Consider the following 27,680-nt stretch of genomic DNA (forward strand, 5'->3'; position numbering starts at 1 on the left):
TGTAAATTCCCTTATAATGGTAACATCTTGCTCTTGAACATTGCTTCTAGAAAGCACACACCATCTATACATGCTGGAGTTAGGCACATGTTTGCTAAAACATATATTTGAGTATACTTTTAAAAGGAATATTTTCTTTAGCAAACTACTTTTCTTTTTTGATGTTTAGGAGTGTTTACATTCAGGAATGGATGCTGCTGTAGGACATCCTCAGCAGCTGGTCCATTTACACTACTGAAAGTTCGTTCACTAAAATGCTTGAAAGAAAAAAAAAAAAAATTATATACACTACTGAATATATATATATATATATACACATATATATATACATATGTATATATATACATATGTATATATATGTGTATATACATATATATACACATATACACATGTATATGTGTATATATATGTATATATACACATATATATACACATATACATATGTGTATATGTGTATATGTGTATATATATGTGTATATATACACATATACACATACATGTATATATATACACATATACATGTATGTGTATATGTGTATATATATACACATATACACATACATATACATACACATATATATATATATATATATATATATATATATATATATATATATATATCTACACACACACACACACACACACACACACACACACACACACACACTTAAACGCTGAGAAATGGCATATTGTGAACTTGGCTTCTTAGGCATTTTATTAAAGCCGAACTCCAACAAAACTTTTTTTCTTTTTTTTTAAGTGGGTAAGAATTTATGTTCTGTTTTTATTCTAGGTCATGTCCTTCCTGAGTAGATCTTCCACATCAATTCCTGTTATGCCTGGAGAAGTGTGTTGATCTCAAAAGGAACAGAAAAAGCATAGCCTGTAACAAAAAAAATGTCAGTTGTAACCTCTTCTTACTATTAAAATGTTTTTGTAGTGTGTCCTGACAATAAGTGATGGGACGTCTCCTGAATAGGGGCATAGACTATAATAAAATCCCGACCAAGTCTCTACTCATGTTACCCAAAATAAAACAAAACATTTTGGCTGGAGTTGTTTTAAGTGCAAGTAAAGCTGCATTAACCCTTAAAACCCATAACCCCATAAACAAACTGGAAAATGAATACATGATAGAACAAGATAAAGCACATTACATCCATGTATTGTAGAAACCAGGGTATCATTGTAATTCCCTTTTGATATGATATAGATATGTATTAGAGGAATTTCCAGTACAGGGCTGTTGTATAAATGGACCTTAAAACAACAAATAAAAACGGTTACCAGACATTTTAAACAGAATATTTTTCAACATTATTAGGTTAAATAATTGCTTTAGGCACCACAGTGTCTCTCCCAGTTTTGGACTTAAAATAGGTATGTAGCTTATGATCTAGATCTCCTGGCAAGTTACTCTCAATCAGGCAGTAAGGCCAGAAAGATTCAGTCTAAGGAATAATGAACAGTCATGGGTCTTCTGAGCCAAGAAATAAAAGTATTTCATGACAAAAAATGAAGGTGAAGAAGTAAACACAGAGGTCTGTAAACACATCTGCCATCTTGCTGTATGTATCCAGTGAGCGACTGATCACTTCAGATGGAATCCCAGACAATAAAAGAGCAGCAGTGAGGACAGTTGTCTTTGTTTTTTTCTCCCCCTAAAAACAAAACAAATTAAAATTATTACAGTCAGCATATGACATCCCATGAAGCTTCACTTTAAACCTTTTCTACCACACTGACAAAAAAACAAAACAAACAAAAAAAAACACAACAGTTCAGAATTTTGGACTGGTTTCAATAAAATATATAACACAGCAAGCTAAAATAAATGTATAAGAATAAACATTATATATCAGCAGTAGAAACACAGGTGTGGGTAATCTTAAAAGGGTAACATTAAAAGCAGTGAATGTAACATTCAAACATTCACTGTCAGTGAATCAATCACTGCATCTATAAGATTCAACTGGAGTGAATGTTTGGTAAATATCAGATTCACTGCTTTATAAATATGCCTTTTGGTTAGAGCAGAGAAAATCCAAACTATCCTGGGGCTCTGTTGGAGAGATTCCATAATTTCCTGTCTGGTAAGAAAAAAAAAAATCTGACAGGAAGTAACATGGAAATCACTTAAAGAGCAACACAGAGAAAAGTAAAAAACATAGAATTTTGACTCACCCACAAACTCCTTATCTTGGAGTACAGTACATTACTGTTGCACACAGAACTTAGGTTACAGTGCCATGAGAAAGTATTCATACCCCTTGAAATTTTCCACACTTTGTCATGTTACATCCAAAAATGTAAATCTATTTTATGTGCTAGACCTACACAAAGAGACACATAATTATGAAGTGGAAGGAAAATGATAAATGGTTTTCAAACTTTTTTCCAAATAAATATCAGAAAAGTGTGGCATGCATCTGTATTTATCCCTCTTTACTCTGATACCCCTAACTAAAATCTAGTGGAACCAATTGGCTTCAGAAATCTAATTAGTAAATAGAGTCCACTTGTGTGTAATTTAATCTCAGTATAAATACAGCTGTTCTGTGAAGCACTCAGGAGGTTAGTTAGAGAACATTAGCAAACAAACAGCATCATGAGGGCCAAGGAACACACCAGACAGGTCAGGGATAAAGTTGTGAAGAAGTTTAAAGCAGGGTTAGGTTATAAAATAATATCCCAAGTTTTGAACATCTCCTGGAGCCTTGTTCAATCCATCATCCAAAAACGGAAAGCGTATGGCACAATTGCAAACCTACCAAGACATGGCCGTCCATCTAAACTGACAGGCCGGGCAAGGAGAGCATTAATCAGAGAAGCAGCCAAAAGGCCCATGATAACTCTGGAGGAGCTGCAGAGATCCACAGCTCAGGTGGGAGAATCTGTCCACAGGACAACTATTAGTCATGCACTCCACAAATCTGGCCTTTATGGAAGAGTGGTAAGAAGAAAGCCATAATAAAGTCCCGTAGGGGAGACACAGCAAAACATATGGAAGAAGGTACTCTGATCAGATGAGACCAAAATTGAACTTTTTTGGCTTAAAAGCAAAATGCTATGTGTGGCGGAAAACTAACACTGCACATCACCCTGAACACACCATGCCCACTGTGAAACATGGTGGTGGCAGCATCACATTGTGGGGATGATTTTCTTTAGTAGGGACAGGAAAGAGTTGATGTAGCCAAATACAGGGCAATCTTAGAAGAAAACCTGTTAGAATCTGCAAAGACTTGAGACTGGGGTGGATGTTGACCTTCCAGCAGGACAATGACCCTAAACATACAGACAGAGCTACAATGGAATGGTTTACATCAAAGCATGTTCATATGTCAGAATGGCCAGGTCAAAGTCCAGACCTAAATCCAATCGAGAATCTGTGGCAAGATTTGAAATTTGCTGTTCACAGACGCTCTCCAACCAATCTGACAGCTTGAACTATTTTGCAAAGAAAAAGGTGCAAAAATGTCACTCTCTAGACGTGCAAAACTGGTAAAGACATCCCCAAAAAGACTTGCAGCTCTAATTGCAGCGAAAAGTGGTTGTACAAAGTATTGACTTGAGGGGCTGAATATAAAAGCACACCACACTTTCCACCAATTTATTTGCAAAAAAATGTTGAAAACCATTTATCATTTTCCTTCCACTTGACAATTATGTGCCACTTTGTGTTGGTATATCATATAAAATCCCAATAAAATACATTTACGGTTGTAACATGACAAAATGTGGAAAATGTCAAGGGGTATGAATACTTTTTCAAGGCACTGTACATGCTGCTACTTTCAGGTTACTGAACAATAGCAAAAACAACAGAAAATATCCATTTAATCTGCCCGGTCCGGGAGTTTTTTTTTTTTTTTTTTTTTATTTAATCAAGCTATAGGCAGTGATCAAGGCACAAGGCAAGCCAAAATTCTTGTTATTCTAGTTGTACAACACAGTAATGGTATTCATAGGCGATGAAACATGCCAAAGCAAAAAACTGAGGGGTGGGCAACAACATAGCAACTGAGAACTTCCAACAAGCCCACAGAGAAAAACAAGGGTTTAAGAACATCCAAAATACTCAGCTGATGCAAGCTTCAACCACAAGTTGTTTCAAGCTATTATCTGAGGACTGAACATCAGTGGCATATCATCCAAGTGTGTGGTGTGCATGGGCCCCGAGGGAAGAGGGCCCACTGTTCTGTGACCCATACTGAACCAAGAAAGGAAACAAATCTCAGACATTGCAGCTGCACCTGTCACTGCCTGACCCCCGTCACAGGATCCTATGACTCACAGTCAAATGCAGAACCTTTTGCTATCCAGGAGCTGCACATCACTGTCAAGGAAAGGGTTCGGCCTCACTAGGTGGTGGGGTGCTGAAGTCATCTTAACCACGGAGAGCTCAGGAGAAAGGAAATCTTCCATGTCTGAGATCTGTGAATTTAGGGAGGAGGTTATTGTGTAGACTGTGACAGTGACCTGGGAGGGTGTAATGATTGTAGTGGAGAGCAAACTGACCTGGGGGGTGACTGTATTAGTAAAAGACATGACGGAAGGGGTTCCTTCCTCTTCCGAATTGCGTGGATGGAGGAATCTGTTAGTTTATTTTGTTCAGCCCTCTTGCTAGACAAGAACAGACTAACCATCGATGACCAGTTTAACAGATCCTATACTATATTATACATTACAGACTCTGCTCTACATAAGCTATATTGTACATTACAAACTCATGCACCATGAGATATATATTTACTGTACATTAGACTGCTGCACTACATACTGTATGATATATTGTACATAAGACTCCTGCATTATATTTGCTATAGTGTACATAATCCTGCACTATATACACTATATTGTAGATTACATACTTGGGAAAAGTGTCTCAGCAGTTGCTGGTTGCGAAGCAGTTTCTGAATATTATAGCGAAGTTCTTCTGTAAGATAGGCTCAGACAGAACACCAGGTTGAAATCCTAGACATAGAAGATCGAACTGGGGAAATGACATTAGCAACTCTCTGCAGAGAAATCCTAATAAGGTAATGTGAGGCAAGGAGTTTCTGGAAAAAGGATGGTTAGGAGAGATTTCAGTCCCTTGAGGGTGGCCAAGAGCAGACTGAAGGAAGGTCCATGGAAAGAGGCCCTTTTATGTGCAATAATAAATCTTGCAAGAGTTGGATTCCCTTGCTTTGAGTAAGATGGGAATAACCAAGCCAGAGATACCCCTATTCCTTAGAACTTGGGTTTCCACAGCCATGCCGAGGAAGGAACAGGAAGCTTTGTACCAGTAAGTCTGTATTTTTTTTGGAAAAGTCCAAGTCTCATCTACCAGTAAGTTAGTGTACCAAGTTCCGTTGGTCCAATTTGGTGCAATAATTATCATCGGAAATCACTGGAACCCTTCCCTACTCTATCTTGTACAGCAGTCTAGGGAGTATCATCAAGGTTGGAAGCAGTTAGAATGAGGTCCAAGGAATCACCAAAGCATCTACCACAAAGGCTAGATGATCCCTGGCCTTGGCTAAAAGTTGTTCAGCTTGTTGTTGAATCTGGATATCAGGATGTCCATATATGATTTTCCCCATCTCTGACAGATTTTGAAAGATCTCTGTGGGCAGAGCTCATTCCCCCAGGTCTGCCAATTTTACACTCCTGTAATGGGGACTTCCATGTCATGAGAGCTGGAATGTAAGTTTATGCCCATGAGAATATTAGAATTGCTTCTTTTAGGGCTACTGCTGTGATATTCTCTGATTGTACTCCTACAATGGATGCACCAAAACATATCAGCCGGAAATAGCCCCATGTGCATTGTGCCGATATGAAAAATTTAGCCGATACAGGGGACTGTGTGTACTGCAGATGTGGGGTGGGGGTGAAAGGCAAAGCAGGAGAGGAGCAGTGTATACAGGGATTGGCTGTCACTATATGTCAGTGCCGGTTTTTCAATGTAATTACCGGCTTTTTTTTCTTCACTATAGCTCAGAGAATCAGCTATCACTTTTTCCCCAGCTAAAAGAAACAAAGTTTCCTTTTAGTTAATTTCCCCGAGTTAAAAGTAACAATGTTTCCGGTTTGCTTTTAGTTTCTTTGCCGAGATAAAAAACAAGTTTCCTTTAGCTCGGGGGAAAGTGACAGCTAATTCTGTGAGCTATAGTGAAGGAAAAAAAAAAAAAAAAAAAGCAGTCAGTTGCATTTAAAGATCGGCAGCAACATATAGTGACAGCCAATGAGAGAACCTCTCTGTATACACTGCTCCTCTCCTGCCCCATCCACTGTTCCTCTCCCCACCCCCTCCCCCCTACAAAGAGGACCTGTCACTCATATGCTATCATATAGGGGACTAATGGTCCCCTATGATATAGCAATAAAATCATGTTTAAAAAATAAATAAAATGTACATGAAATTAGAAAAATAAAAAAATAGAAAAAATGGAGCCTCCCCAACCACACATACGCAGACATTTCGGTTTTGTTCGGTTTTCGGCCACATGCATTCTAAATTTTCGGTATCGGTTTCGGCACCAGAATTTTCATTTTGGTGCACCACTAACTGACTGCTAAAAGGGAGGTCCAATGTTGCAGAGACAGTTTGACAGGTACCTCGTGAGTCCTGTGGGAACAATGTTCTCAACAATCATTGAGCAAAATCTTCCCCAGCCTGTAAGGCTTGCATCTGTTGAAACCACTTTTCAAGTCTTTTGAAGGAAAACTTCCCCAATTCTGTTGCAAGATTGGAGATCCACCATGGCAGGGAGAGCTGGATTGGCAGTGCCACAAACTGGAAGGGCTGGTCTCTTATAGCAAAACATAAGAAGTGTTGAAGTGATAAGAAGATGGGTATCTTGTACCTCTGCTGACTTGTGACATTCCCCTTGTTGAAAATGAGAAAAAAAAATCCAGACAATCACATTGGCTGATTTGGAAAGAATTTATTTGCAAATTATGGTGGAAAATAAGTATTTGGTCACCTACAAACAAGCAAGATTTCTGGCTTTCACAGACCTGTACCTTCTTCTTTAAGAGGCTCCTCTGTCCTGCACTCATTACCTGTATCAATGGCACCTGTTTGAACTTTATCAGTATAAAAGACACCTGTCCACAACCTCAAACAGTCACACTCCAAACTCCACTATGGTGAAGACCAAAGAGCTGTCAAAGAACACCAGAAACAAAATTGTAGACCTGCACCAGGCTGGGAAGACTGAATCTGCAATAGGCAAGCAGCTTGGTGTGAACAAATCAACTGTGGGAGCAATAGTTAGAAAATAGAAGACATTCAAGACCACTAAATCTCCCTCGATCTGGGGCTCCACGCAAGATCTCACCACGTGGGGTCAAAATGATCACAAGAACGGTGAGCAAAAATCCCAGGACCACACGGGGGGACCTAGTGAATGACCTGCAGAGAGCTGGGACCAACGTAACAAAGGCTACCATCAGTAACACACTACACCGCCAGGGACTTAGATCCTGCAGTGCCAGACGTGTCCCCCTGCTTAAGCCAGTACATGTCCGGGCCCGTCTGAAGTTTGTTAGAGAGCATTTGGATGATCCAGAAGAGGATTGGAAGAATGTCATGTGGTCAGATGAAACCAAAATAGAACTGTTTAGTAGAAACACAACTCGTCGTGTTTGGAGGAGAGAGAATGCTGAGTTGCATCCAAAGAACACCATACCTACTGTGAAGCATGGGGGTGGCAACATCATGCTTTGGGGCGGTTTCTCCGCAAAGGAAACAGGACGACTGATCCATGTACAGGACAGAATGAATGGGGCCATGTATCGTGAGATTTTGAGTGCAAACCTCCTTCCATCAGCAAGGGCATTGAAGATGAAACGTGGCTGGGTCTTCCAACATGACAATGATCCCAAACATAACGCCCGGGCAACGAAGGAGTGGCTTCGTAAGAAGCATTTCAAAGGTCCTGGAGTGGCCTAGCCAGTCTCCAGATCTCAACCCCATAGAAAACCTTTGGAGGGAGTTGAAAGTCTGTGTTGCCCAGCGACAGAACCGAAACATCGCTGCTCTAGAGGAGATCTGCATGGAGGAATGGGCCAACAAACCAGCAACAGCGTGTGCCAACCTTGTGAAGACTTACAGGAAACATTTGACCTCTGTCATTGCCAACAAAGGATATATAACCAAGTATTGAGATGAATTTTTGATATTGACCAAATACTTATTTTCCACCATAATTTGCAAATAAATTCTTTCCAAATCAGCCAATGTGATTGTCTGGATTTTTTTTCTCATTTTGTCTCTCATAGTTGAGGTCTACCTATGATGCCAATTACAGGCCTCTCTCATCTTTTTAAGTGGGAGAACTTGCACAATTGGCGGCTGTCTAAATACTTTTTTGCCCCACTGTATACTGTGGTTCAGTCTGGATCCATCTAAAAAAAAACAAAAACCAGATAGGGCTCTTTGAAATGGGCAGTCTAGTTCTATGTGTCTTATCTCGCAAGCATCAGCTCCGTATCCTTTCATCAGTTTTTACATTCATCTTCAGTTTGGTTTAGATCAGTATACATCTGTTTTCACATGTCAATTTTTTTTAGTTGCTCAGGAAAAAAAAAAAAAAAGTCATAGGTGTACAAATGCATAAAACAAAAAAATACAGACAAAATCCATTATGTCCACAAATACTGTTCTGCAGACACAGGGATGTCCAATTTGTATCGCCTGATGCCTGGGATGTAGTTCTTCTTACCCTTTAGCTCTGCTGCGGGCAAGCAGCAGGGCTCACCTGTCAGGAGGAAGCATTCGGGCGGCAGCGCTGACACCCGACTGCTTCCACACAGCCCACAGTGCCAGCCTCTCACCCTTGCCCGCTATATATGTCCCGGGCTCCACTTGCCCATCTGTGGGCCTGGGACCAGCTGCCGGGGGGAATATGGGAGGGAGGAGAGCGGACACATCAGTTTAATTAAAGTTACACCCAAGCATATATATAATTTCGGTAAACACAATAATAACACACTTCAAACTGAGTAAATCTAGCAAAGTACCCCAAAAAAGTCACACTTTCACCCCTGAAAGTGAATAAAATTAAAAAAAACCTTTTTTGTGCCAATCAATGTTTAAATAAGGAAGCTGCCAGGCTATATCATGGGAATATGCAGCGGACAGATGAGATCCCTATGATGAGGAGACATTAGATGCTTGCCTAAAAGTGGAACCCCACCTGTAACGTACTAGAGTGAGAGTCCAGGAAGTAACTTCAACATTGGAGTGAGAGTCCAGGGTGTGCTCCACCAAGGCTTGTTATTACTCTGAGAGGGTAATTGTATGCTTTTCAGCTATAGAACTGTTCACGGAGCGTGCACGATTTATATACTTATTATTTTTTTTATTTTTTATTTTGTGTGTTTATTCATTTATTTAATTTATTCATTTGTTTAAGAGTGTACACTGATGTTTCACATTTATTTATGGTGTACACGGAGTGATTTCACGATTCACGTGTTGCCCACGATTTGAATCTTGCTTTATTTTTGCACCTTTTTTGAAGTATATACTTATTGTTTGGTAAAGTATATACCAGCTGTTATTTAAGGTAATGCACTATGTAGTTTTTCATGTATTTGAGGTACACAATTTATCTGGATTTATGTGGAGGTGCAAGTTGGACATAGAAGAGAAAAATATATATATTTTTTGTGGATTTTAATTTTTTTGTGGACTTTATTTAAACATTGATTGGCACAAAAAAGTTTTTTTTTTTTTTAAATTACACCCAAGCATATACCGTATTTTTCACTTCATAAGACTCACTTTTTTCCCCCAAACAAATGGAGGGAAATGTGCATCTTATGGAGAAAATATGGAGCGGCCGGCCTGGTATTCCCGCCGCCTGCATCGTGTTAGAATACCGGGCCGGCCGCTCGGCTCTACTGCGCAGAAGAACCGGCTCCTCCATCCTACCTGTTCCTTGGTCCAGTGGTGTCCCGTTTCCATCGACGGTCTTCTTTCCCTGGCATCTTCAGCGTGGGTACCCGGCTGTGACAGCTTGCGGCTTCACAGCCGGGTGCCCACTGCGCTTGTCCGAGAAACGCTGCGCTTTGTGAATGGCCCCATAGTCTTGTGGGACCGGTCACGTGTTCTCTTGTTTTCCTGCTCTAAAATCTAGGTGCGTCTTATGGTTAGGTGCGTCTTATGGAGTGAAAAATACGGTAACACTCCAAAAAAATTTTACAAGGCCCCCACCCCCACATATGTGCGCACATACAAACGTAAAAGCACACGCTGGTGCACCTACGCAAGAAAACAACACCTGTGATACACGTTACGTATCACCGCGCACGCCAGAATGAGAGCAATAATTCTAGCACCAGATCCCCTTTGTAACGCTAAACTGATGACCTATAAAAGGGGCTTTAAAAGCGTTGACCTATAGAAAATATAGGTCACTGAAGTTTTCCGCCATTTTACGAATTTAAGGTTTAACATGTTGCGTATCCATTTACTCGATGCATCCTCGTCTTTCATATTTTAAATTTATTTAAATTTTTTAAATGTATTGCTTTTTGTACCCTAAAATTAACTTAAGTGTATTTTGTACTGAAATTTTGCATTTCCTAGACCTTTGTGATAATATTGTGTGATATAAAAAATTGGAACTACCACTATTTTATTCTCTAGGGCCTCTGATTTCAAAAATATATCATGTTTTGGAGTTGTGTAATCTTCAGTCCTTAAACGATTTTTTTCAAACGTGTGCAAAAAAAAAAAAAACGCAAAAATGGCTCTGGCAGCGAAAGGCATAAAAAGGAAAAGTCCGACACTCCCCTTTCCTGACGAAGACCCCATCTGTGCTCATTACACTGCAAGGTCTCTCTCCTCCATGCTAGTCCCCTGGTGCGGTGCTGGAGACAGGCAGGGTAAAGAGGAGGAGATATACAGTGCAATATGAATATTAAACGCTTAAGTTGCCCTAAAGCCCTTTTTGTTTTTAAAAGCCCCAGACATACTTAAAGTAGATTTAAATACGGTTTTGGTTAAAATTTATTTATTTTTATCAGGACAGGTAGATTGTCATGAAGGACAAGTAGATTGGAGCACCAATTTAGTCCCTGAACAAGTAGTTTTTTAAAAAATTTCCACACCCCTGAAACATAAACAGACTTGGATGGAAGCGGATGTAAAAGGGACATCCCTACATATTCACCCGCTCAGACATACATGGATCCAGACTGAATACCCCTGTGAAGGGGCCTGAAATATGGTAAAGAACACTAGAAGAGCCAGGTCCGGCAGAGAAAGGTTGCCTGATAGTTTAGGAGAGGCAGCCCAATGTAGACATTCAATGGAAACACTCCAAAAATGCATGTACATGCATTTTTAAACACAATTTTGCAGGTTGTTAAGGCCCCTTTATGATGGGGATAAAACAAATCCTAACACCTGAACACAGTTTTGCAACTTTAACATGTGTTAATAAAACTGTACATATCATCGCAATGTCGAAGTGATTATGATTATACATTACATCTTAGTGTATATGTATGTAGATGAATTATACTGGGGTTTTTTCAGGACAAATTGAGCTTTCATTTGGTGGTAAATAGTAATGAATAATGCTTTTTTTTTTTTTTTTTTTTTTTTTTTTTTTAATTATCTTGTTGAAAGCCTGGTCCTTGTATTGTGCAGAATGCTCCCAGCACAAACATATATGCGGCCCAAAAGAGTAGAATGGTAGACAGACTGCATATAGCAAGAAGGCACAGGGTGGTCTAACTGCACAGGCAGATATTTAAAGGAAGAGAAGGGTTTTCAGATGTACCGTCCAGGCTCTTCTACAAAAGCACAAAGAAACGGGAAATGTCGAGGTCAGAAAACACAGTGGTTAACCAATGAAACTTGGTGCAGCAGATGAAAGACATATTATAAGGACTTCCTTTAGCAGTCCAAAGATGTCCAGTGGTACCATCAGCTTAGATATGGCAGAAACCAGTGGGACCCAGGTACAGCAATTTACAGCGTTAAGATATCTGGGTTCAAGGTTGTCTTAATAGAAGACTTACAGCTAAAAAGCCATATATCCGAAGTGGAAACAAGGCCAAGCGACTAGCCTATACAGGAAAGCACAACAACCAGCATACAGAAAACAATCAAGTGTTCTGAACGGAGGAGTCGAAATGTGAAATTTCTGGCTGTAACCAAAGGCAGTTTGCCAAAGGCCTACAACAAGGATGAGGGTCTGCAAACAACAGTAAAGCAAGTTGGAGTTTCCTTGCACATTTAGGGCTGCGTTTTCTCGATGCTGAAAAGTTCAAGCAGGTATTTAAAGTACAAATCTTGCAATACAATTAAGGAGGCATCTGATCAGTGAAAAATTATTTTCTGCAGCAAAACAATGACCTCAACCATAAATCCAATGTCATCAAGAAATCTTTTCAGTGAAAGAACAACATATAGTCTTGGAAGAGATGGAAGACCTCAGCACCATTGAGTCTGTCTGGAATTACATGAAAAGACAGAAGCAACTGAGACCGCTTAAATCAGGGGTCCTCAAACTGCGGCCCGCCGAGGCCATTTATCCGGCCCGCCGGCAGGGGCGTATTTTCCGCAAGAAAGGGACACTAAGATCCAGTCCATGAAGCGCTGCTCCTTCAGTCACTCCGGCCACTCCCTTACTCCTGCCGCTCGGCTCCGCCTCCTCACGGGTGATTGGGCGCCAGAACTGTAGCTCAGGAAAGGCACACAGGCAGCCAATCACCTGCGAGGAGGCGGAGCCGAGTGGCCCCGCGAACATCGAGTGAGGGAGAGGCCAGAGTGAAGGACAGCTGACAGGTAAGTGTGCCATGCAGAAGGTGCTGCTGCAACCAGGTATGCTGGCTGCAGCAGCACCATGCTGGAACAGGGGTCAGCAAGTTAAGTGTCATAGGGAGGAATAGTGCCCCATCATTGCTGTCACTTATACTAATGATGGGGCACTATTCCTCCCCCCACTGACACCCAGACGGAACACTATTCTTCCCCCCCCACTGACACCAACGATGGAACACTATTCTTCCCCCCCACTGACACCAACGATGGAACACTATTCCTTCCCCCCCCACTGACACCAACGATGGAACACTATTCCTTCCCCCACTGACACCAACGATGGGGCACTATTCCTTCCCCCACCGACACCAACGATGGGGCACTATTCCTTCCCCCACCGACACCAACGATGGGGCACTATTCCTTCCCCCACCGACACCAACGATGGGGCACTATTCCTTCCCCCACCGACACCAACGATGGGGCACTATTCCTTCCCCCACCGACACCAACGATGGGGCACTATTCCTTCCCCCACCGACACCAACGATGAGGCACTATTCCTTCCCCCACCGACACCAACGATGAGGCACACTATTCCTTCCCCCACCGACACCAACGTGGGGACACTATTCCTCCCACTGACACCAACGTGGGGACACTATTCCTCCCACTGACACCAACGTTGGGACACTATTCCTCCCACTGACACCAACGTTGGAACACTAGTCCTCCCACTGACACCAACGTTGGAACACTAGTCCTCCCACTGACACCAACGTTGGGACACTAGTCCTCCCAGTGACACCAACGTTGGGACACTAGTCCTCCCAGTGACACCAACGATGGGGTACTATTCCTCCCAGTGACACCAACGAGGGGGTACTATTCCTCCCACTGACACCAATGATGGGACACTATTCCTCCCACTGACACCAATGATGGGACACTATTCCTCCCACTGACACCAATGATGGGACACTATTCCTCCCACTGACACCAATGATGGGACACTATTCCTCCCACTGACACCAATGATGGGACACTATTCCTCCCACTGACACCAATGATGGGACACTATTCCTCCCACTGACACCAATGTTGGGACACTATTCCTCCCACTGACACCAATGATGGGACACTATTCCTCCCACTGACACCAATGTTGGGACACTATCCCCTTCCCCCACTGACGGGGCACTATTCCCCCCCTCCACACTGACACCAACGATGGGGCACTATTCCCCCCCCCTCCTGACACCAACGATGGGGCACTATTCCTCCCACTAACACCAATGATGGGGCACTATTCCTCCCACTGACACCAATGATGGGGCACTATTCCTCCCACTGACACCAATGATGGGGCACTATTCCTCCCACAGACACCAACGATGGGGCACTATTCCTCCCACTGACACCAACGATGGGGCACTATTCCTCCTACTGACACCAATGATGGGGCACTATTCCTCCCACTGACACCAATGATGGGGCACTATTCCTCCCACTGACACCAATGATGGGGCACTATTCCTCCCACTGACACCAATGATGGGGCACTATTCCTCCCACTGACACCAATGATGGGGCACTATTTCTCCCACTGACACCAATGATGGGGCACTATTTCGCTCCATAAGACACACTTGGGGGGAAATGTATGTGCGTCTTATGGAGCGGCCGACCCAGTATTCCCGCCGCCGGTGTATATCCGGTCTGTTTTTTTGTTTTTTTTTTAAACTATAGTCCGGCCCTCCAACGGTCTGAGGGACAGTGAACTGGCCCCCTGTTTAAAAATACATTTTTCATAGTAAATGTATTTCTAAAAGGTGCTATTGACATTGACATGTCAGTAACAACCCATGCAATCCACACATACAAAGAAACCAAAACAAGTAAGTTCTGAAATTAAGTTATGTGTAATAAAATGTAATGACGCAGGGAAAAAGTATTGAACACATGAAGAAAGGGGAGGTGCAAAAAGGCATGGAAAGCCAAGACACCAGCTGAAATCTAACATTAATTAAAAAGCAATCCTGCCCCTTGTCAGTGCAAATGAATATCAGCTGGTTTAGTCTCAACTGATGGCCTATAAAAAGGTGTCTCATTACCAAAGTATCACTAGAAAACACATCTCATGATGGGTAAAAGCAAAAAGCTCTCTCAAGACCTTCGCAACCTTATTGTTGCACAAACATACTGATGGTATTGGTTACAGAAGGATTTCTAAACATTTGAATGTTCCAGTGCGTACTGTTTGGACCATAATCCGGAAGTAGAAAGAGCATCATTTCACCATAAATTGGCTACGACCAGGTGCTCCTCGCAAGATTTCTGACAAAGGAGTGAAAAGAATCAGAGGAGTTGTCCAAGAGCCAAGGAACACTTGTGGAGAGCTTCAGAAAGACCTGGAATTAGCAGGTACAATTGTTTCAAAGAAAACAATAAGTAATGCACTCAACCGCCATGGCTTGTATGCATGCTCACCTTGGAAGACTCCATTGCTGAAGAAAAAGCATATTGAAGCTTGTTTTAAAGTTTGCTTCACACATATTTAGACACGCCTGTGAAATACTGGGAGAATATAGTCTGGTCAGATGAGACCAAAATTGAACTCCTTGGATGCCGTAATACAGACCATATTTGGCAGTCAAATGGCACTGCACATCACCCCAAAAACACCATACCAACAGTAAAGTTTGGAGGTGGGAACATCATGGCGTGGGGCTGTTTTTCAGCACAGAGTACTGACAAACTTCATTTGTTTTAAGGGAGGATGAATGGAAAATGTACCAAAACATTCTTGATAACAATCTGCCCCCATCTGCTAGGATGATGAAGATGAAACGAGGGTGGACATTTCAGCAAGACAATGATCCCAAATACAAAGCCAAGTAAACTTTCAACTGGTTTCAAAGAAAGAAAAGAAAGTTGCTAGCATGGCAAAGCCAATCACCTGACTTGAATCCAATAGAAAATATATGGAAAGAGGCCATAAAAGAGGCCCACAGAACCTTCAAGATTTGAAGACTGTGTGGAAGAATGGGCTAAAATCACGCCAGAGCAATGCACACAACTAGTTTCTCCATACCGAAAGCGTCTTGAAGCTGTCATTACCAACAAAAGGATTTTGTACAAAGAATTAAAAAAGTTTCAGTTAGCGTGTTCAACACTTTTTCACGTGTCATTCCATTTTATTACATATAAACTTAATTTCTGAACTTACTTGTTTTGGTTTCTTTGTATGTATGGATTGCATGGGTTGCTACTGACATATTGTGAACATTTCCTGTCAATAGCACCTTTAGAAATAATATATTTACTGAGAAAAATGGTGATGTGTTGAATATTTATTTTACCCGCTGTATCCTATAATACATCACTTACTAATTTCACCTATGCCCGTAAACATCAAATAAGCCTGCATACATGAATACAATGCAATAAAAAAGAAAAAAAAAAAAAAAGAAAAAAAACTTACCTTTGGAAAATATTTGGACAATCCCATGAATGCAAGTTGCAATGTGAGGAATGGAGCAAATATGGACTGTAAAAGAGCACAAAGAAGTCAAAGCCAATTAAAGAGATGATTAAAAACACCCCTTTGATTTTGAAAAAAAAGTGTATACTGCAAAAAATAGTAGACAATGGCATTTACCAGTTAATAAAAGGAAGACCATCAGATGCTTCAAAACATTAACAGAAAATATCCTAACAGCAGCCCGTGAATGAGTTTTAGTATTTTCATTTATTATTAATTTTCACTTTATTACATTCCAGGCTGTGAAATAAAAGCCATATAAAAATGGCCCTCAGAGAGGACTCTTGATAAAAAAAATAAAAAAAAAGAGTGGATATAAGAAGTTTACACACCCCTGTTAAAATGTCAGGTTTCTGAGATGTAAAAAAATGAGACAAAGATAAATAATTTCAGAACTTTTTCCATTTATGTGACCTATAAACTGTACAACTCAATTGAAAAACAAACTGAAATCTTTTGGGTTTTGGGGGTGGGGGGAGGTTTAGGTAAACATAGAAATATAAACGAATGTGGTTCCATAAGTGTGCGTCCTCTTATAACTGGGGATGTAGCTGTGTTCAGAATTAAGCAATCACATTCAAAATCATGTTAAATAGGAGTCATTACACACCTGCCATCATTTAAAGGGCCTCTGATTAACCCCAAATAAAGTTCAGCTGTTCTAGTAGGTCTTTCCTGACATTTTCGTAGTCGCATCCTACAGCAAAAGCCATGGTCCGCAGAGAGCTTCCAAAGCATCAGAGGGATCTCATTATTAAAAAGGTATCAGTCAGAAGAAGGCATTAGCTACACCATGGAACACATTGAAGACAGTCATCATCAAGTGGAGAAAATATGGCACAATAGTGACATTACCAAGAACTGGACGTCTCTCCAAAATTAAGAAAACTGGTCTGGGAGGCTGCCAAGAGGCCTACAGCAACATTAAAAGGAGCTGCAGGAATATCTGGCAAGTACTGGCTGTGTAGTACATGTGACAACAATCTCCTGTATTCTTCATATGTCTGGGCTAAGGGGTGGAGTGGCAAGACGGTCTTAGGAAGAAAAACATCCAAGCCTGGATAAATTTTGCAAAAATATATCTGAAGTCTGCCAAAAGCATGTGGTAAAATGTGTTATGGACTGATGAAACCAAGGTTAAACTTTGTGGCCATAATTCCAAAAGATATGTTTGGCAAAAAACAAAAAAAAAAAAAAAAAAACACTGCACACCACCAAAAGAACACCATACCCACAGTGAAGCATGGTGGTGGCAGCATCATGCTTTGGGGCCGTTTTTCTTCAGCTGGAACTGAGGCCTTAGTCAAGGTAGAGGGAATTATGAACAGTTCCAAATACCAGCCAATATTTGCACAAAATCTTAAGGCTTCTGCTAGAAAGCTGAACTTCATCTTTCAGCATGACAACGACCCAAAGCATGCATCCAAATCAACAAATGAATGGCTTCACCAGAAGAGGATTAAAGTTTTGGAATGGCCCAGCCAGAGCCCAGACCTGAATTCGATCAAAAATCTGTGGTGTGATCTGAAGAGGGCTGTGCACAAGAGATGCCCTCGCAATCTGACAGATTTGAAGTGTTTTTGCAAGGAAGAGTGGAAAAATATTGCCAAGCCAAGATGTGCCATGCTGATAGACTCTTACCCAAAAAGACTGAGTGCTGTAATAAAATCAAAAGGTGCTTCAACAAAGTACTAGTTTAAAGCAGAGCTCCACCGAAAAGGGGAAGTTCTGTTTAGGTCTTTGTTTCCTGCTCCCCATTAAAGGATTGGCACCTTTGGGGAGTGGGGGGGAGAGGGTACCCAAATTTGAAAGGTACCCGCTCCCACTTCCAATGTGATCGGAAGCCATTCTCCCCCTTTTTGTAGTCTTCTGGGACACGTCACAAGTCTCAGAAGAATACGGGCCATTCACAAAGCGCAGAGCTTCTCAAGCATGTGCAGTGGGCACCCTGCTGTGAAGCCGCAAGCTGTCACAGTAGGGTGCCCACACTGAAGATGCCAGGGAGAGAAGACGGCTGGTGAAATCAGTGGTGATGAGGACACCGCTCGACTGAGGGACAGGTAAGTGACTGTATTTGAAAAAGTCAGTTTTTGTAGCTACTGACTTATTATTTCTTTTTCCAGTTGGAACTCCGCTTTAAAGGGTGTGCACACTTATGCAACCATATTATTTTAGTTTTTTTATTTTTACTTCCCTCCACCTAAATAATTTCAGTTTGTTGTTCAACAGTTTATAGGTTACATTAAAAAGGTGGTAAAAGTTCTGAAATGATTTATCTTGGTCTCATTTTTTTACATCACAGAAACCTGACATTTTAACAGGGGTGTGTAGACTTTTTATATCCACTGTACATTTGAACAGCACAAAATATAGCCTAAGAAGAAGGAGTACTGGATGTGATGTTTTGGCTCACAGAGAGCCCTGATCTTAATATCATGGAGTCTGTCTGGAAATACATGAAGAGACAGAGGGATCTGAGGCAGCCTACATCCACAGATCTGTGTTAGTTATTGAAGATGCTTGGAACAACCTAATTGCCAAGTTCCTTCAAAAACTGTGTGCAAGTGTACCTTGAAGAATTGATGCTATTTTGAAGGCAAAAGGGTGGTCACAACAAATATTGATTTGATTTGGATTTTTCTTCTGTTTACTTTCCATTTTGTTAAATTTCTAAAAAATAAAATATTAACACTTCTATTTCTGAAAGCACTCTTAACCACTTGCCTACCAGGCACTTATACCCCCTTCTTTACCAGGCCAATTTTCAGTTTTCAGTGCTGTTGCATTTTGAATGATAATTGCACAATCAAGCAAGATTGTACCCATATGAAATTTTTTTCTCACAAATAGAGCTTTCTTTTGGTGGTATTTAATCGCCGCTGGGCACTTTACTTTTTGCGCTATAAACAAAAAAATTGCAAAAAATGTGAGAAAAAAAAAGTTTCTTTGTTTCTATTATAACATTTTTCAGACAAGTAATTTTTCTCCTTCATTGATGTGCGTTGATGAGGCAGCACTGATGGGCACTAATAGGCGGCACTGATGGGAACTGATAGGCAGCACTAATGAGATGTCACGGATAGGCGGCATTGAGAGGTGGCACTGACTGGCATCACTGCTGGGCACTAACTGGCAGCACTGCTGGGTGGCACTGCTGGGCACCGATCGTCAGGGCACTGATCATCAGTGCCCTGATGATCGGTGCCGATCCCTGCTCTGACAACTGCCGGTTCTCGGCAGCACTTTCCTCACGCTCTGACAGCGTGAGGAAAGTGCAGCCAAGAACGAGCAATTGCATTTCCCGGTGATCAGCGTGGTAAAAGGCCACTGTGATTGGCCTTTTACCACATCACGTGATCAGCTGTGTCCGTAGGACACAGCTATCACAGAGATCGCCAGGGGGCGCGCAGGAGAGTGCGTTCTGGGAAGATGTCGCATGACGCCCTCCCAGAACTGGCCGGCCGCAGTGTAGCCGTCATTCGGCTATCTGCAGTTGGCAGGTGGTTAATTTACAGAATTATTCACACTTGCCTAAGCCTTTTGCACAGTACTGTAGGTAATAAGTAGAATTTGGGAGCATCTCTTCATCAAACCTGTTAAAATGTTTCTCTCAAACTCAGCCATAAGGAATTCCATATTAGACCCCTATGACTAAGCCCTATGAGCGAGGCATAATGCATAAGAGGGAGTGGCCTGGGTGGAGTCAGGCTGAAGTCACTTTCACTTCTCTTACACCAAGGCTGCTTTCTCGATGTTCGGCTTTCTACTAATCTCTCTCTCTCTTCATACAAGATATATTTTAAAATCTCAAAGTATTTTTTTTTTTAAGGTTTGGACAGAGTGCAGAGGGATTAGAATGCTTGTCAGTTTTTATTGCTGTCTGTGCCCCTGTTAAGAAGATTCATCCTCTCTATTTGTCCTGTTTACCATTATCAGTGAAAGTAAAAGAAAATCCCAAATTTTGGGTTGTCCCCAGAAAAGTAATAGAGGGAAAATCTTTCAATGGGACCACTAGTTCTGATGACCTGGGGTTCCCCAAGGAATTCCGTTATTTTGCAAGGATTTCCTCTCACTTCCTGTTTGGCTATGGGGCAGGAAGTGAAGGTAAATCTATGCAATGCAACACAGATTGCAAAAAAAAAAAAAAAAATTGACAGGGGTTATAAACCCTCCCTTGCTCTATTCAAAATAACAGGTTTGCCTATAGTTCTACTTTAATGTAGATCTAAACTCTAACTACATTACATTTAGGTTGCTAAAGCACTGTATTTAAAAAAAAAAAAAAAAGACAATTTTTTCATAAACTACTTTCTCACTTTTTTTTTTTTTTATTAACCTCAGAACTGCTGATCCTATCCCAGCCTTTATTAGGCACTTGATCCAGCACTGACTGCACAACTTTTTCCTGGACTGGCTTCCTGATAATGACATCAGTAGACCATAGCTGTACAATGTGTGTAGGCATGGTTGCTTGTAGTCTTCATCAGGGGCTCAGGTGACAACCTTCTTGACAGGTTCACCAGGCATTATTTTAATATAAGATGCATAATTAAAAAGATTGGAAAGAAATTTTTCATTACATTAGCATGATAAAGCTTATATGAGATTTTACAGACTATGTATCGATTTACATTAAGAAAAAGTAACATTAAAAATTAAAACACTGACTAGCATAAGAAAAAAAAAAACAAGCACATTACAGAGTTCCTTTGGATGCATCCAGCACTTGTTGAAGTATCACAAACTTACCAAATATTTGCACACGGACATTCTTATAAACACAGCAAGAATGGCACTTCCCACAAGTCTAAAAATGCGGAAAGCGTCCATTTCATCTACTCCATTGCTACTGTCAGGAACAGGCTTCTCACTATTGAGCTGGTTTCTAAGTTTCATTGCTTCATCAAATCTTGTTAAGTACTGGTTCAAGCCTCTAGGTGTAGACTCTGAAGTTACATCTGCTCGGTTTCGGAGTCCATTGCTATCTTTTCTAAAATCAGAACTCTTGCTGAAGTCCTCTACATATGCTGCCATGCCTTCTCCACAAGAGTGCTCACTTGACGTGCCAGTATCACCAGAAAATACAGTCCCTCTCTTAGACAATGATGACTGTAACGGTAGAGAGTTTGGTTTATCAAGTCTATCAATTCGAAGTTCATCTGAAAGAAAAAAAAAAAAAAAAAAGTTTCTTAGCAATGCTTTGAACGAACATTAACCAAACAAACTGAAGTTCAATTGGCATTAGTAGAGCATCCAGTACAAAGATTAAAAGAGCTTGCAAGAAGACAGTATGGCAATTGTAAGTCAGAAGCATCCTGTGGTTTTCAGCATCATGCCTACACAGAAATAGCCAGCTGCTGGCAGGATCAACAGGTATTTTTAGGTTACAATCAAATCTAATAAACAAAGGGCTTACTAATACCTGTTATTACAGGGTTGTGGATTTTTTTTTAACAACAACTACTTGTCCAGGGGACTACATCAGGGTCCCAATATACTTGTGATATTAAAAAAAAGAAGGATGGTTGCAGGTTTTTTTTTTTCTTTTTAATTTAGACAGAGGTGCTTTTAGGAATGTTTAGGGCTTTAAAAAATGAAAGGGGCTTTATGGCAACTTAAACTGCACAATGTTAAAAACAATAAAAGTTTATCTCCTCCTCATCTCCCTGCCAGTCTCCAGCACCACACCCAGGGACTAGCAGGGAGGGCAGAAACCTTGCAGTGTGACAAGCACCGATTGGGTGCTCGTCAGGGAAGGGGAGTGTTAAGCTCTTTTAATGCGCCAGCCCCAATGAGAAAAAAACCCCCCAAAAACACAATTATTCCTTCAGGTTACACTTGCACGTGGAAACACTTGGGTGCTCAGTACTATCACCTGCTGAGCAGCCAACTCAAGCTCTGGTGTCTGATCCGTTAGGCTCCATTCATGCGTGGGCGTTTTGGGATTGCGGCAGAATTGCTGCGATTCTGCCCACATTCTCAGAAAGCACTACAATCGCAAAACGCAGGTTCAGGTGTCATTTTCAATTGCAGTTAAAACGCAGTGTGGTTTTGCAGCACGGCAAAACTGCGGATTTTAGGTGCCACTGAAAAAAAAAATTGCACCTGAACCTGCGTTTTTCGATCGCCAGCAAAATTGCAGAGATTCTGTCGCAATCCCAAAAACGCCAAGTTAATAGAGCCGCTCTAATTCATATGCGATTCTGGATGCGTTTTCAAAAGCAGATTCGCATGATAGGCTAGATATTATGTGCTCCTATTGAGGTGGTTCACACAGATGTAATCCACATGCATTGTGTTTTGAGTGCCATTATGAAAAGGGTCCTGTGTGAATTTGTAGTGGTGCATCCAAACTCGCAAATTATAGAGTATCTTGGCATGTGGAGATAAGTGGATAAAAGGATTGCTATTGACAGGAGTTTTTGCATTGAAGTCTATGGGGTGCGTTCTTGCATTGAAGTCAATTGACTGCCGTAGGGCGAAATGTAAAACAAAAAAAAAAAAAAATACCCTGTCAGGTGCCTGGAACTGCATGTCCCAGACATCGAGTGGCATGGATTTGTGCATCCCTGTTATTAGAAACAGAAGGCATAGCAATGATATTTAGTGTTTGCATTTACAAACACTTTAAGATTTGAAAGTCCAGCAATGCCGCCATCCACTAATACACCCTCAATCCCTAGGGCTGCTTTATATCTTGGCACCACTTTGTTGTGCTTTAACAAATACACTTTAACGTGCTTTGTGTTGCATGTAAGATGCATTGTGTTAAGGCAGCCCATTAATTTTAATGGGGCTTCCAACACAACACAGGCAAAAACAGTACGGTTTATTTTCAGATGCGTCACATGGGGGTGTGATATGACTTGATGGCTGCAGCTTCTGCACAGTAATGCATTATTTTCCAGCTCACGCTATTTACATTTTTCTGATTCTCATTATAATCACTGAACATCTTGGAGTTTTAGCAAATATTAAAATTATATATAAAACATAATCCTAACCAATGACACTTGGTAATCATTCCATATATACATACATTCATTAACCGCTTCCTGACCACCCTATAGCAGAACTACCGCTACAGTGATTTTATATATATATACATACATACATACATACACACACACACACATACATATATATATACATACATACATACATACATACATACATACATACATACACACACACACACACACACACACACACACGCAATTTTGTATTTCCGGGTAGGGGGTGCTCACGCTCCCTACCCGCACCACCATTGGCGGCTACAGCTGTCAATCACCGGGTCCTGGCTAGAGATTCCCCGCCGGCACCCGGTGATCGCCGAGGAACACTGACGGGGGAGAGGTCTGTATGTAAATAATACAGATCTCTCCCCAGTCAGCTCCAGCATGCTGCTTTATATTGCTCTGCATAGCAGAGCAATACAAAATAGCATGCCTCCCTAGTAAAACACAGCAAAACACACAGCACACATTTAACCCTTTGATCGCCCCAGATGTTGTTAACTCCTTCCTGCCCAGTGTCAGTGCTTTTTTTATAAGCACTGATCACTGTATTAGTGTTACTGGGGATGTCACTGACAGTCAACCAGTTCCCACCCAGTGTCAGAATGCCTGCCGCAGTCCCACTATAAGTCACTGATCACCACCCATACTATTATAAAAAATAAAAATTCCAGTACATACAGCCATTTATAGATGCTATTACTTTCACGTAAACCAATTCATTTACATGTACTGGGATTTTTTATTTATTTTTTTTAGCAAAGACATGTAGCAGAAAACATTTTGGCCTAAATTTATGACGAAATTTGATTTTTAAAATTTTTTTTGCTGGATACGTTTTATAGCAAAAAGTCAAAACATATTGTTTTTTTTTTCAAAACTGTCAGTCTTTTTTTATTTATAGCGCAAAAAAAAAAAAAAAAAAAAACCCCACAGAGGAGATCAAATACCACCAAAGCAAAAGCTCTATTTTTGGGAAAAAAGGACATAAATTTCATTTGGGTGCATGACCGAGCAATTATCAGTTAAAGTAATGCAGATCCGTATTGCAAAAAATGGCCTGGTCAGGAAGGGGGGTAAATCCACTGAAGTCAAGTGGTTAATAAAGCTAGAAACACTGATCTAAACCAGTGGTCTCCAATCTGTGGCCCAGAGGCCAGATGTGGTCCTTGGGGCACTATTTCAGCAACTGATGCCAATAATGGCGTACCATTCGCTCTATTGACGCAATCAATGGGGCACTATTCTTTTCAATGATATCAACAATGGGGCACTATTCCTCCCATTAAAACCAATGAGAGGGCACGGATGCTGGGGCATTTTCTACTCCCACTGGCCACAGTCTGTTCTCCCCTCCCCAAAGCTTGAAGGACAGTAAACTGGTCCTTTGCTTGGAAAATTTGGAGACCCCTGATCTAAACTACTAAAGCATACATTGTGAGGTCTGCTATCCAAAAGACTTGTGAGTCTTCAAATGAGATAGATGAAAAAAGATAGTTATACCGTAAACAGGATTTAGCTTAGAACAAAATCATCTGTTTAAAACTAAACTCCAGACTAAAAAAACACCTAAATACTCAGATAAAATACATAAAAGTCCTGAAATTTAAACAGGAGGATATTACTACTTTCTCTGTTAAAGCGGTAGTAAACTTCCAGTCTATAGTAAGGCTTATTTGTAGGTACAGTGAATGTCTTCTAACCAGTTTAGGAGATATTCACGCTTGAAGCAGCCGGTGACGTCACTGACGCATGCACACCGTGCTCTGAACTGTCTGCACAATGAGCATACCGTGACTCCCGTGTACATTCGTGGAAGCATTGTCATCGCGGCCTGGACATTCAAATGGTCATATAGTGCTAACCTGGAAGGAAAACTGAGTGAAGATGGAAGAGTGGACAAAGGTGACAGCGCCTCGTTGGAGGGATTCTTTTTAAGGCAAGTCTGTGATAATTTTCTATTATGCGGAGCATACTAATACACTATGGCTTAAACCACCCGGGGCCCAATTTTTAGAGTTTACTACCGCTTTAAAATTGAGGAATACACTGCTGACTCCTCCCTGTTCATATTCATATAGACAGGGACAGAGCAGCAGCAGACTGAGGAGGCTGTGCCTTGGCAACAAATGTGCATCAGGTTGCTTTCACACTGAGAAATATAAAAAAAAGGAGCACAAGAAAAGCTGCTTTTCTATGTATATTTTCCTACTGGGCACTGCGAGTGCAGTGTAAAAAATCCTGCTTGCAGCATTTTTGGAGCATGTTTGTGCAGTTTAAAAAAAAAAAAAAAAAAAAAAAAAAAAGCACCAAAAATGCCTGAAATCAATGGAAAACGCCTCAAAAATGCACCCAAGAAGCATTTGTGGTGCAGTTTTAACGTCCTAAAAAACCCCCCAAAAAACACACTGAAAGCAAGGCAACAGAGCGGTAAAACCGTGGCAAAATGCTTTTTCCGATGGATCAGTGTAAAAGTAGTCTAAAGCTTACTCAACTGACTCCCAGTGCTGCCCCTTCCTCTTCTACTTTGAGTACTACAGTGAACTGAAAGCGTCAGGTACTAAGTCAAATTCAGGTACCACACACATTAAAGTATATATAAACCTTGACCTTGTAAAACAAAAAACAAAAAACAAAAAAAAAAAAACAAAAAAAAAAAAAAAAACACCCATTCAGCTAAAAATAGAAATGAAAGGTAAAACATTTGTGCATAGAAAATAAAAAAAATATTATATACACTTTTTTAAAAAGTGACCACATACCCTCTGTTCTCAGCTGCATAAGAGGTGGGGGGGGGGGGGGGGGAGAGAGAGAGACAGAGACACAGACAGACAGAGACACTTAGCAGAATTCTGGTCAATGCACACCTGCCTTCCATGGTAGTTTTTAATAGAAAAGCAGAGGGACTGGAAGGAACACCAGGGATTTTAGAATAAGGAAGCAATACAAAGAGAACAGGGTACACATCAGGAAGTTGGGTTTATTTGGGAATACAGAGATGCATTAATCTGGGTGGGGTCTTCTAAAGCTGCTTGTAGTTCAAGAATCATATAATTGACTATATTTGCATTTTGGAGCACTAATGAAAAAAAAATGGCATCATTAAAAAGGGCAAGCACTAAACGCGGAACTATACTCACATTGGCTCCAGTGATGCAACAACCTGGAACTCCCTGACAGCCACTGAAATTTTCCAGCTTTCGGGTATCACATGCTGGTCACTTTCATCGACTGTGTGGGGATGACATCACTCCTGCACATACATGGGCATTCCTTCAGCTTTTGCATTGCTGAATTTTCCCTATCGCAGATACACTGCAGCAGAGCAGCCCTGTTGTGCTGGATCACATACATTGTATGGCCCTTCCAGGTAGGGGGCGTGTGTATTGCCCCAGCTGTGCTGTCATTCGCTACAGCACAAGCCAATCAGCGGGTTCAGGCCAATGATTTATGGCTGGAACCCACTGATCGGCTAAGCAAATGACAGAAGCAATATGCTGGGTTTTTTTTCTCCCTGCAAAGTAGGATGTAAAAACCGGCACAATGACTAGTAAAAACAGCACACAGTAAACCCTTTGATTGCCCCTAAATGTTAACCCCTTCCCAGCCAGTGCCATTAGTAACAGTGTATAATATTAGCACTGATCACTGTATAAGTGTGACTGGAGACGTTAGTTCCCACCCAGCATCAGTTAGTGTCAGATTGCCCACCACACTTTAAGAGTCCCATTATAAGTCGCTGATTGCCACCATTACTAGTATAAAAAAAGAAAAATGTATTAAAAACTCCAGTGCGGGTATATATATTTAGACACACACATACCATCGTTAGAAGCGCTATAATTCTATCACACAAACCAATGAATATATACTAACTGGATTCCCCCCCCCCCCCCCCAAAGACAAGTAGCAGAATACATTTTGGCCTAAATGTATGAACAAATTATTATTTTTTTTTTAATTTATTGGATGTTTTATAGCAGAAAGCAAAAATATATATATATATATTTTTTTATAAAATGTTCGGTCTTTTTTAGTTTATATAATAAAAACCCCAGTGGTGATCAAATACCACCATAAGAGAGCTCTATTTGTGTTAAAAACAATTATATAATTTTCTTTAGGGTTCAGAGTTGCATGACTCCACAATTATCAGTTTAAGTAACAGTGCCAAACAGCATAAAATGGCCTGGTCATGAAGGGGACAAAACCTTCTGGAGCTTAAAGTGGAACTTTAGTCAGAAAATTAAGTCCTGCTAGATCACTTCAGGATGGGCCCTTTTGCAGGTATGGCTATGTAAAACATTACAAACAAGTGCCTATAAGGTGTAAGGGCCAATTCACA

At 40.9% G+C, this 27,680-nt stretch overlaps 1 protein-coding gene across 1 annotated transcript in view; it reads right to left on the minus strand.

The window, feature by feature from the left end:
• Positions 1 to 687: 687 nt before the first annotated feature.
• Positions 688 to 27,680, minus strand: part of CAMLG (calcium modulating ligand) — a 39,334-nt gene continuing 12,341 nt past the window's right edge. Inside the window, exons 2-4 of the mRNA XM_089669943.1 lie at positions 21,069 to 21,478; positions 16,260 to 16,325; positions 688 to 1,661 (exon numbers count right to left, since the gene is read on the minus strand). Coding sequence (XP_089526069.1) covers positions 1,470 to 1,661; positions 16,260 to 16,325; positions 21,069 to 21,478 — 668 coding nt within the window. The 3' untranslated portion in view covers positions 688 to 1,469. The remainder of the gene's footprint in view (positions 1,662 to 16,259; positions 16,326 to 21,068; positions 21,479 to 27,680) is intronic.

The sequence above is a fragment of the Staurois parvus genome, unplaced genomic scaffold (genome assembly GCF_062004578.1).
Source record: "Staurois parvus isolate SC_StPar_1 unplaced genomic scaffold, SC_StPar_1.0 ptg000085l, whole genome shotgun sequence".
Classification (NCBI taxonomy): Eukaryota; Metazoa; Chordata; class Amphibia; order Anura; family Ranidae; genus Staurois; species Staurois parvus.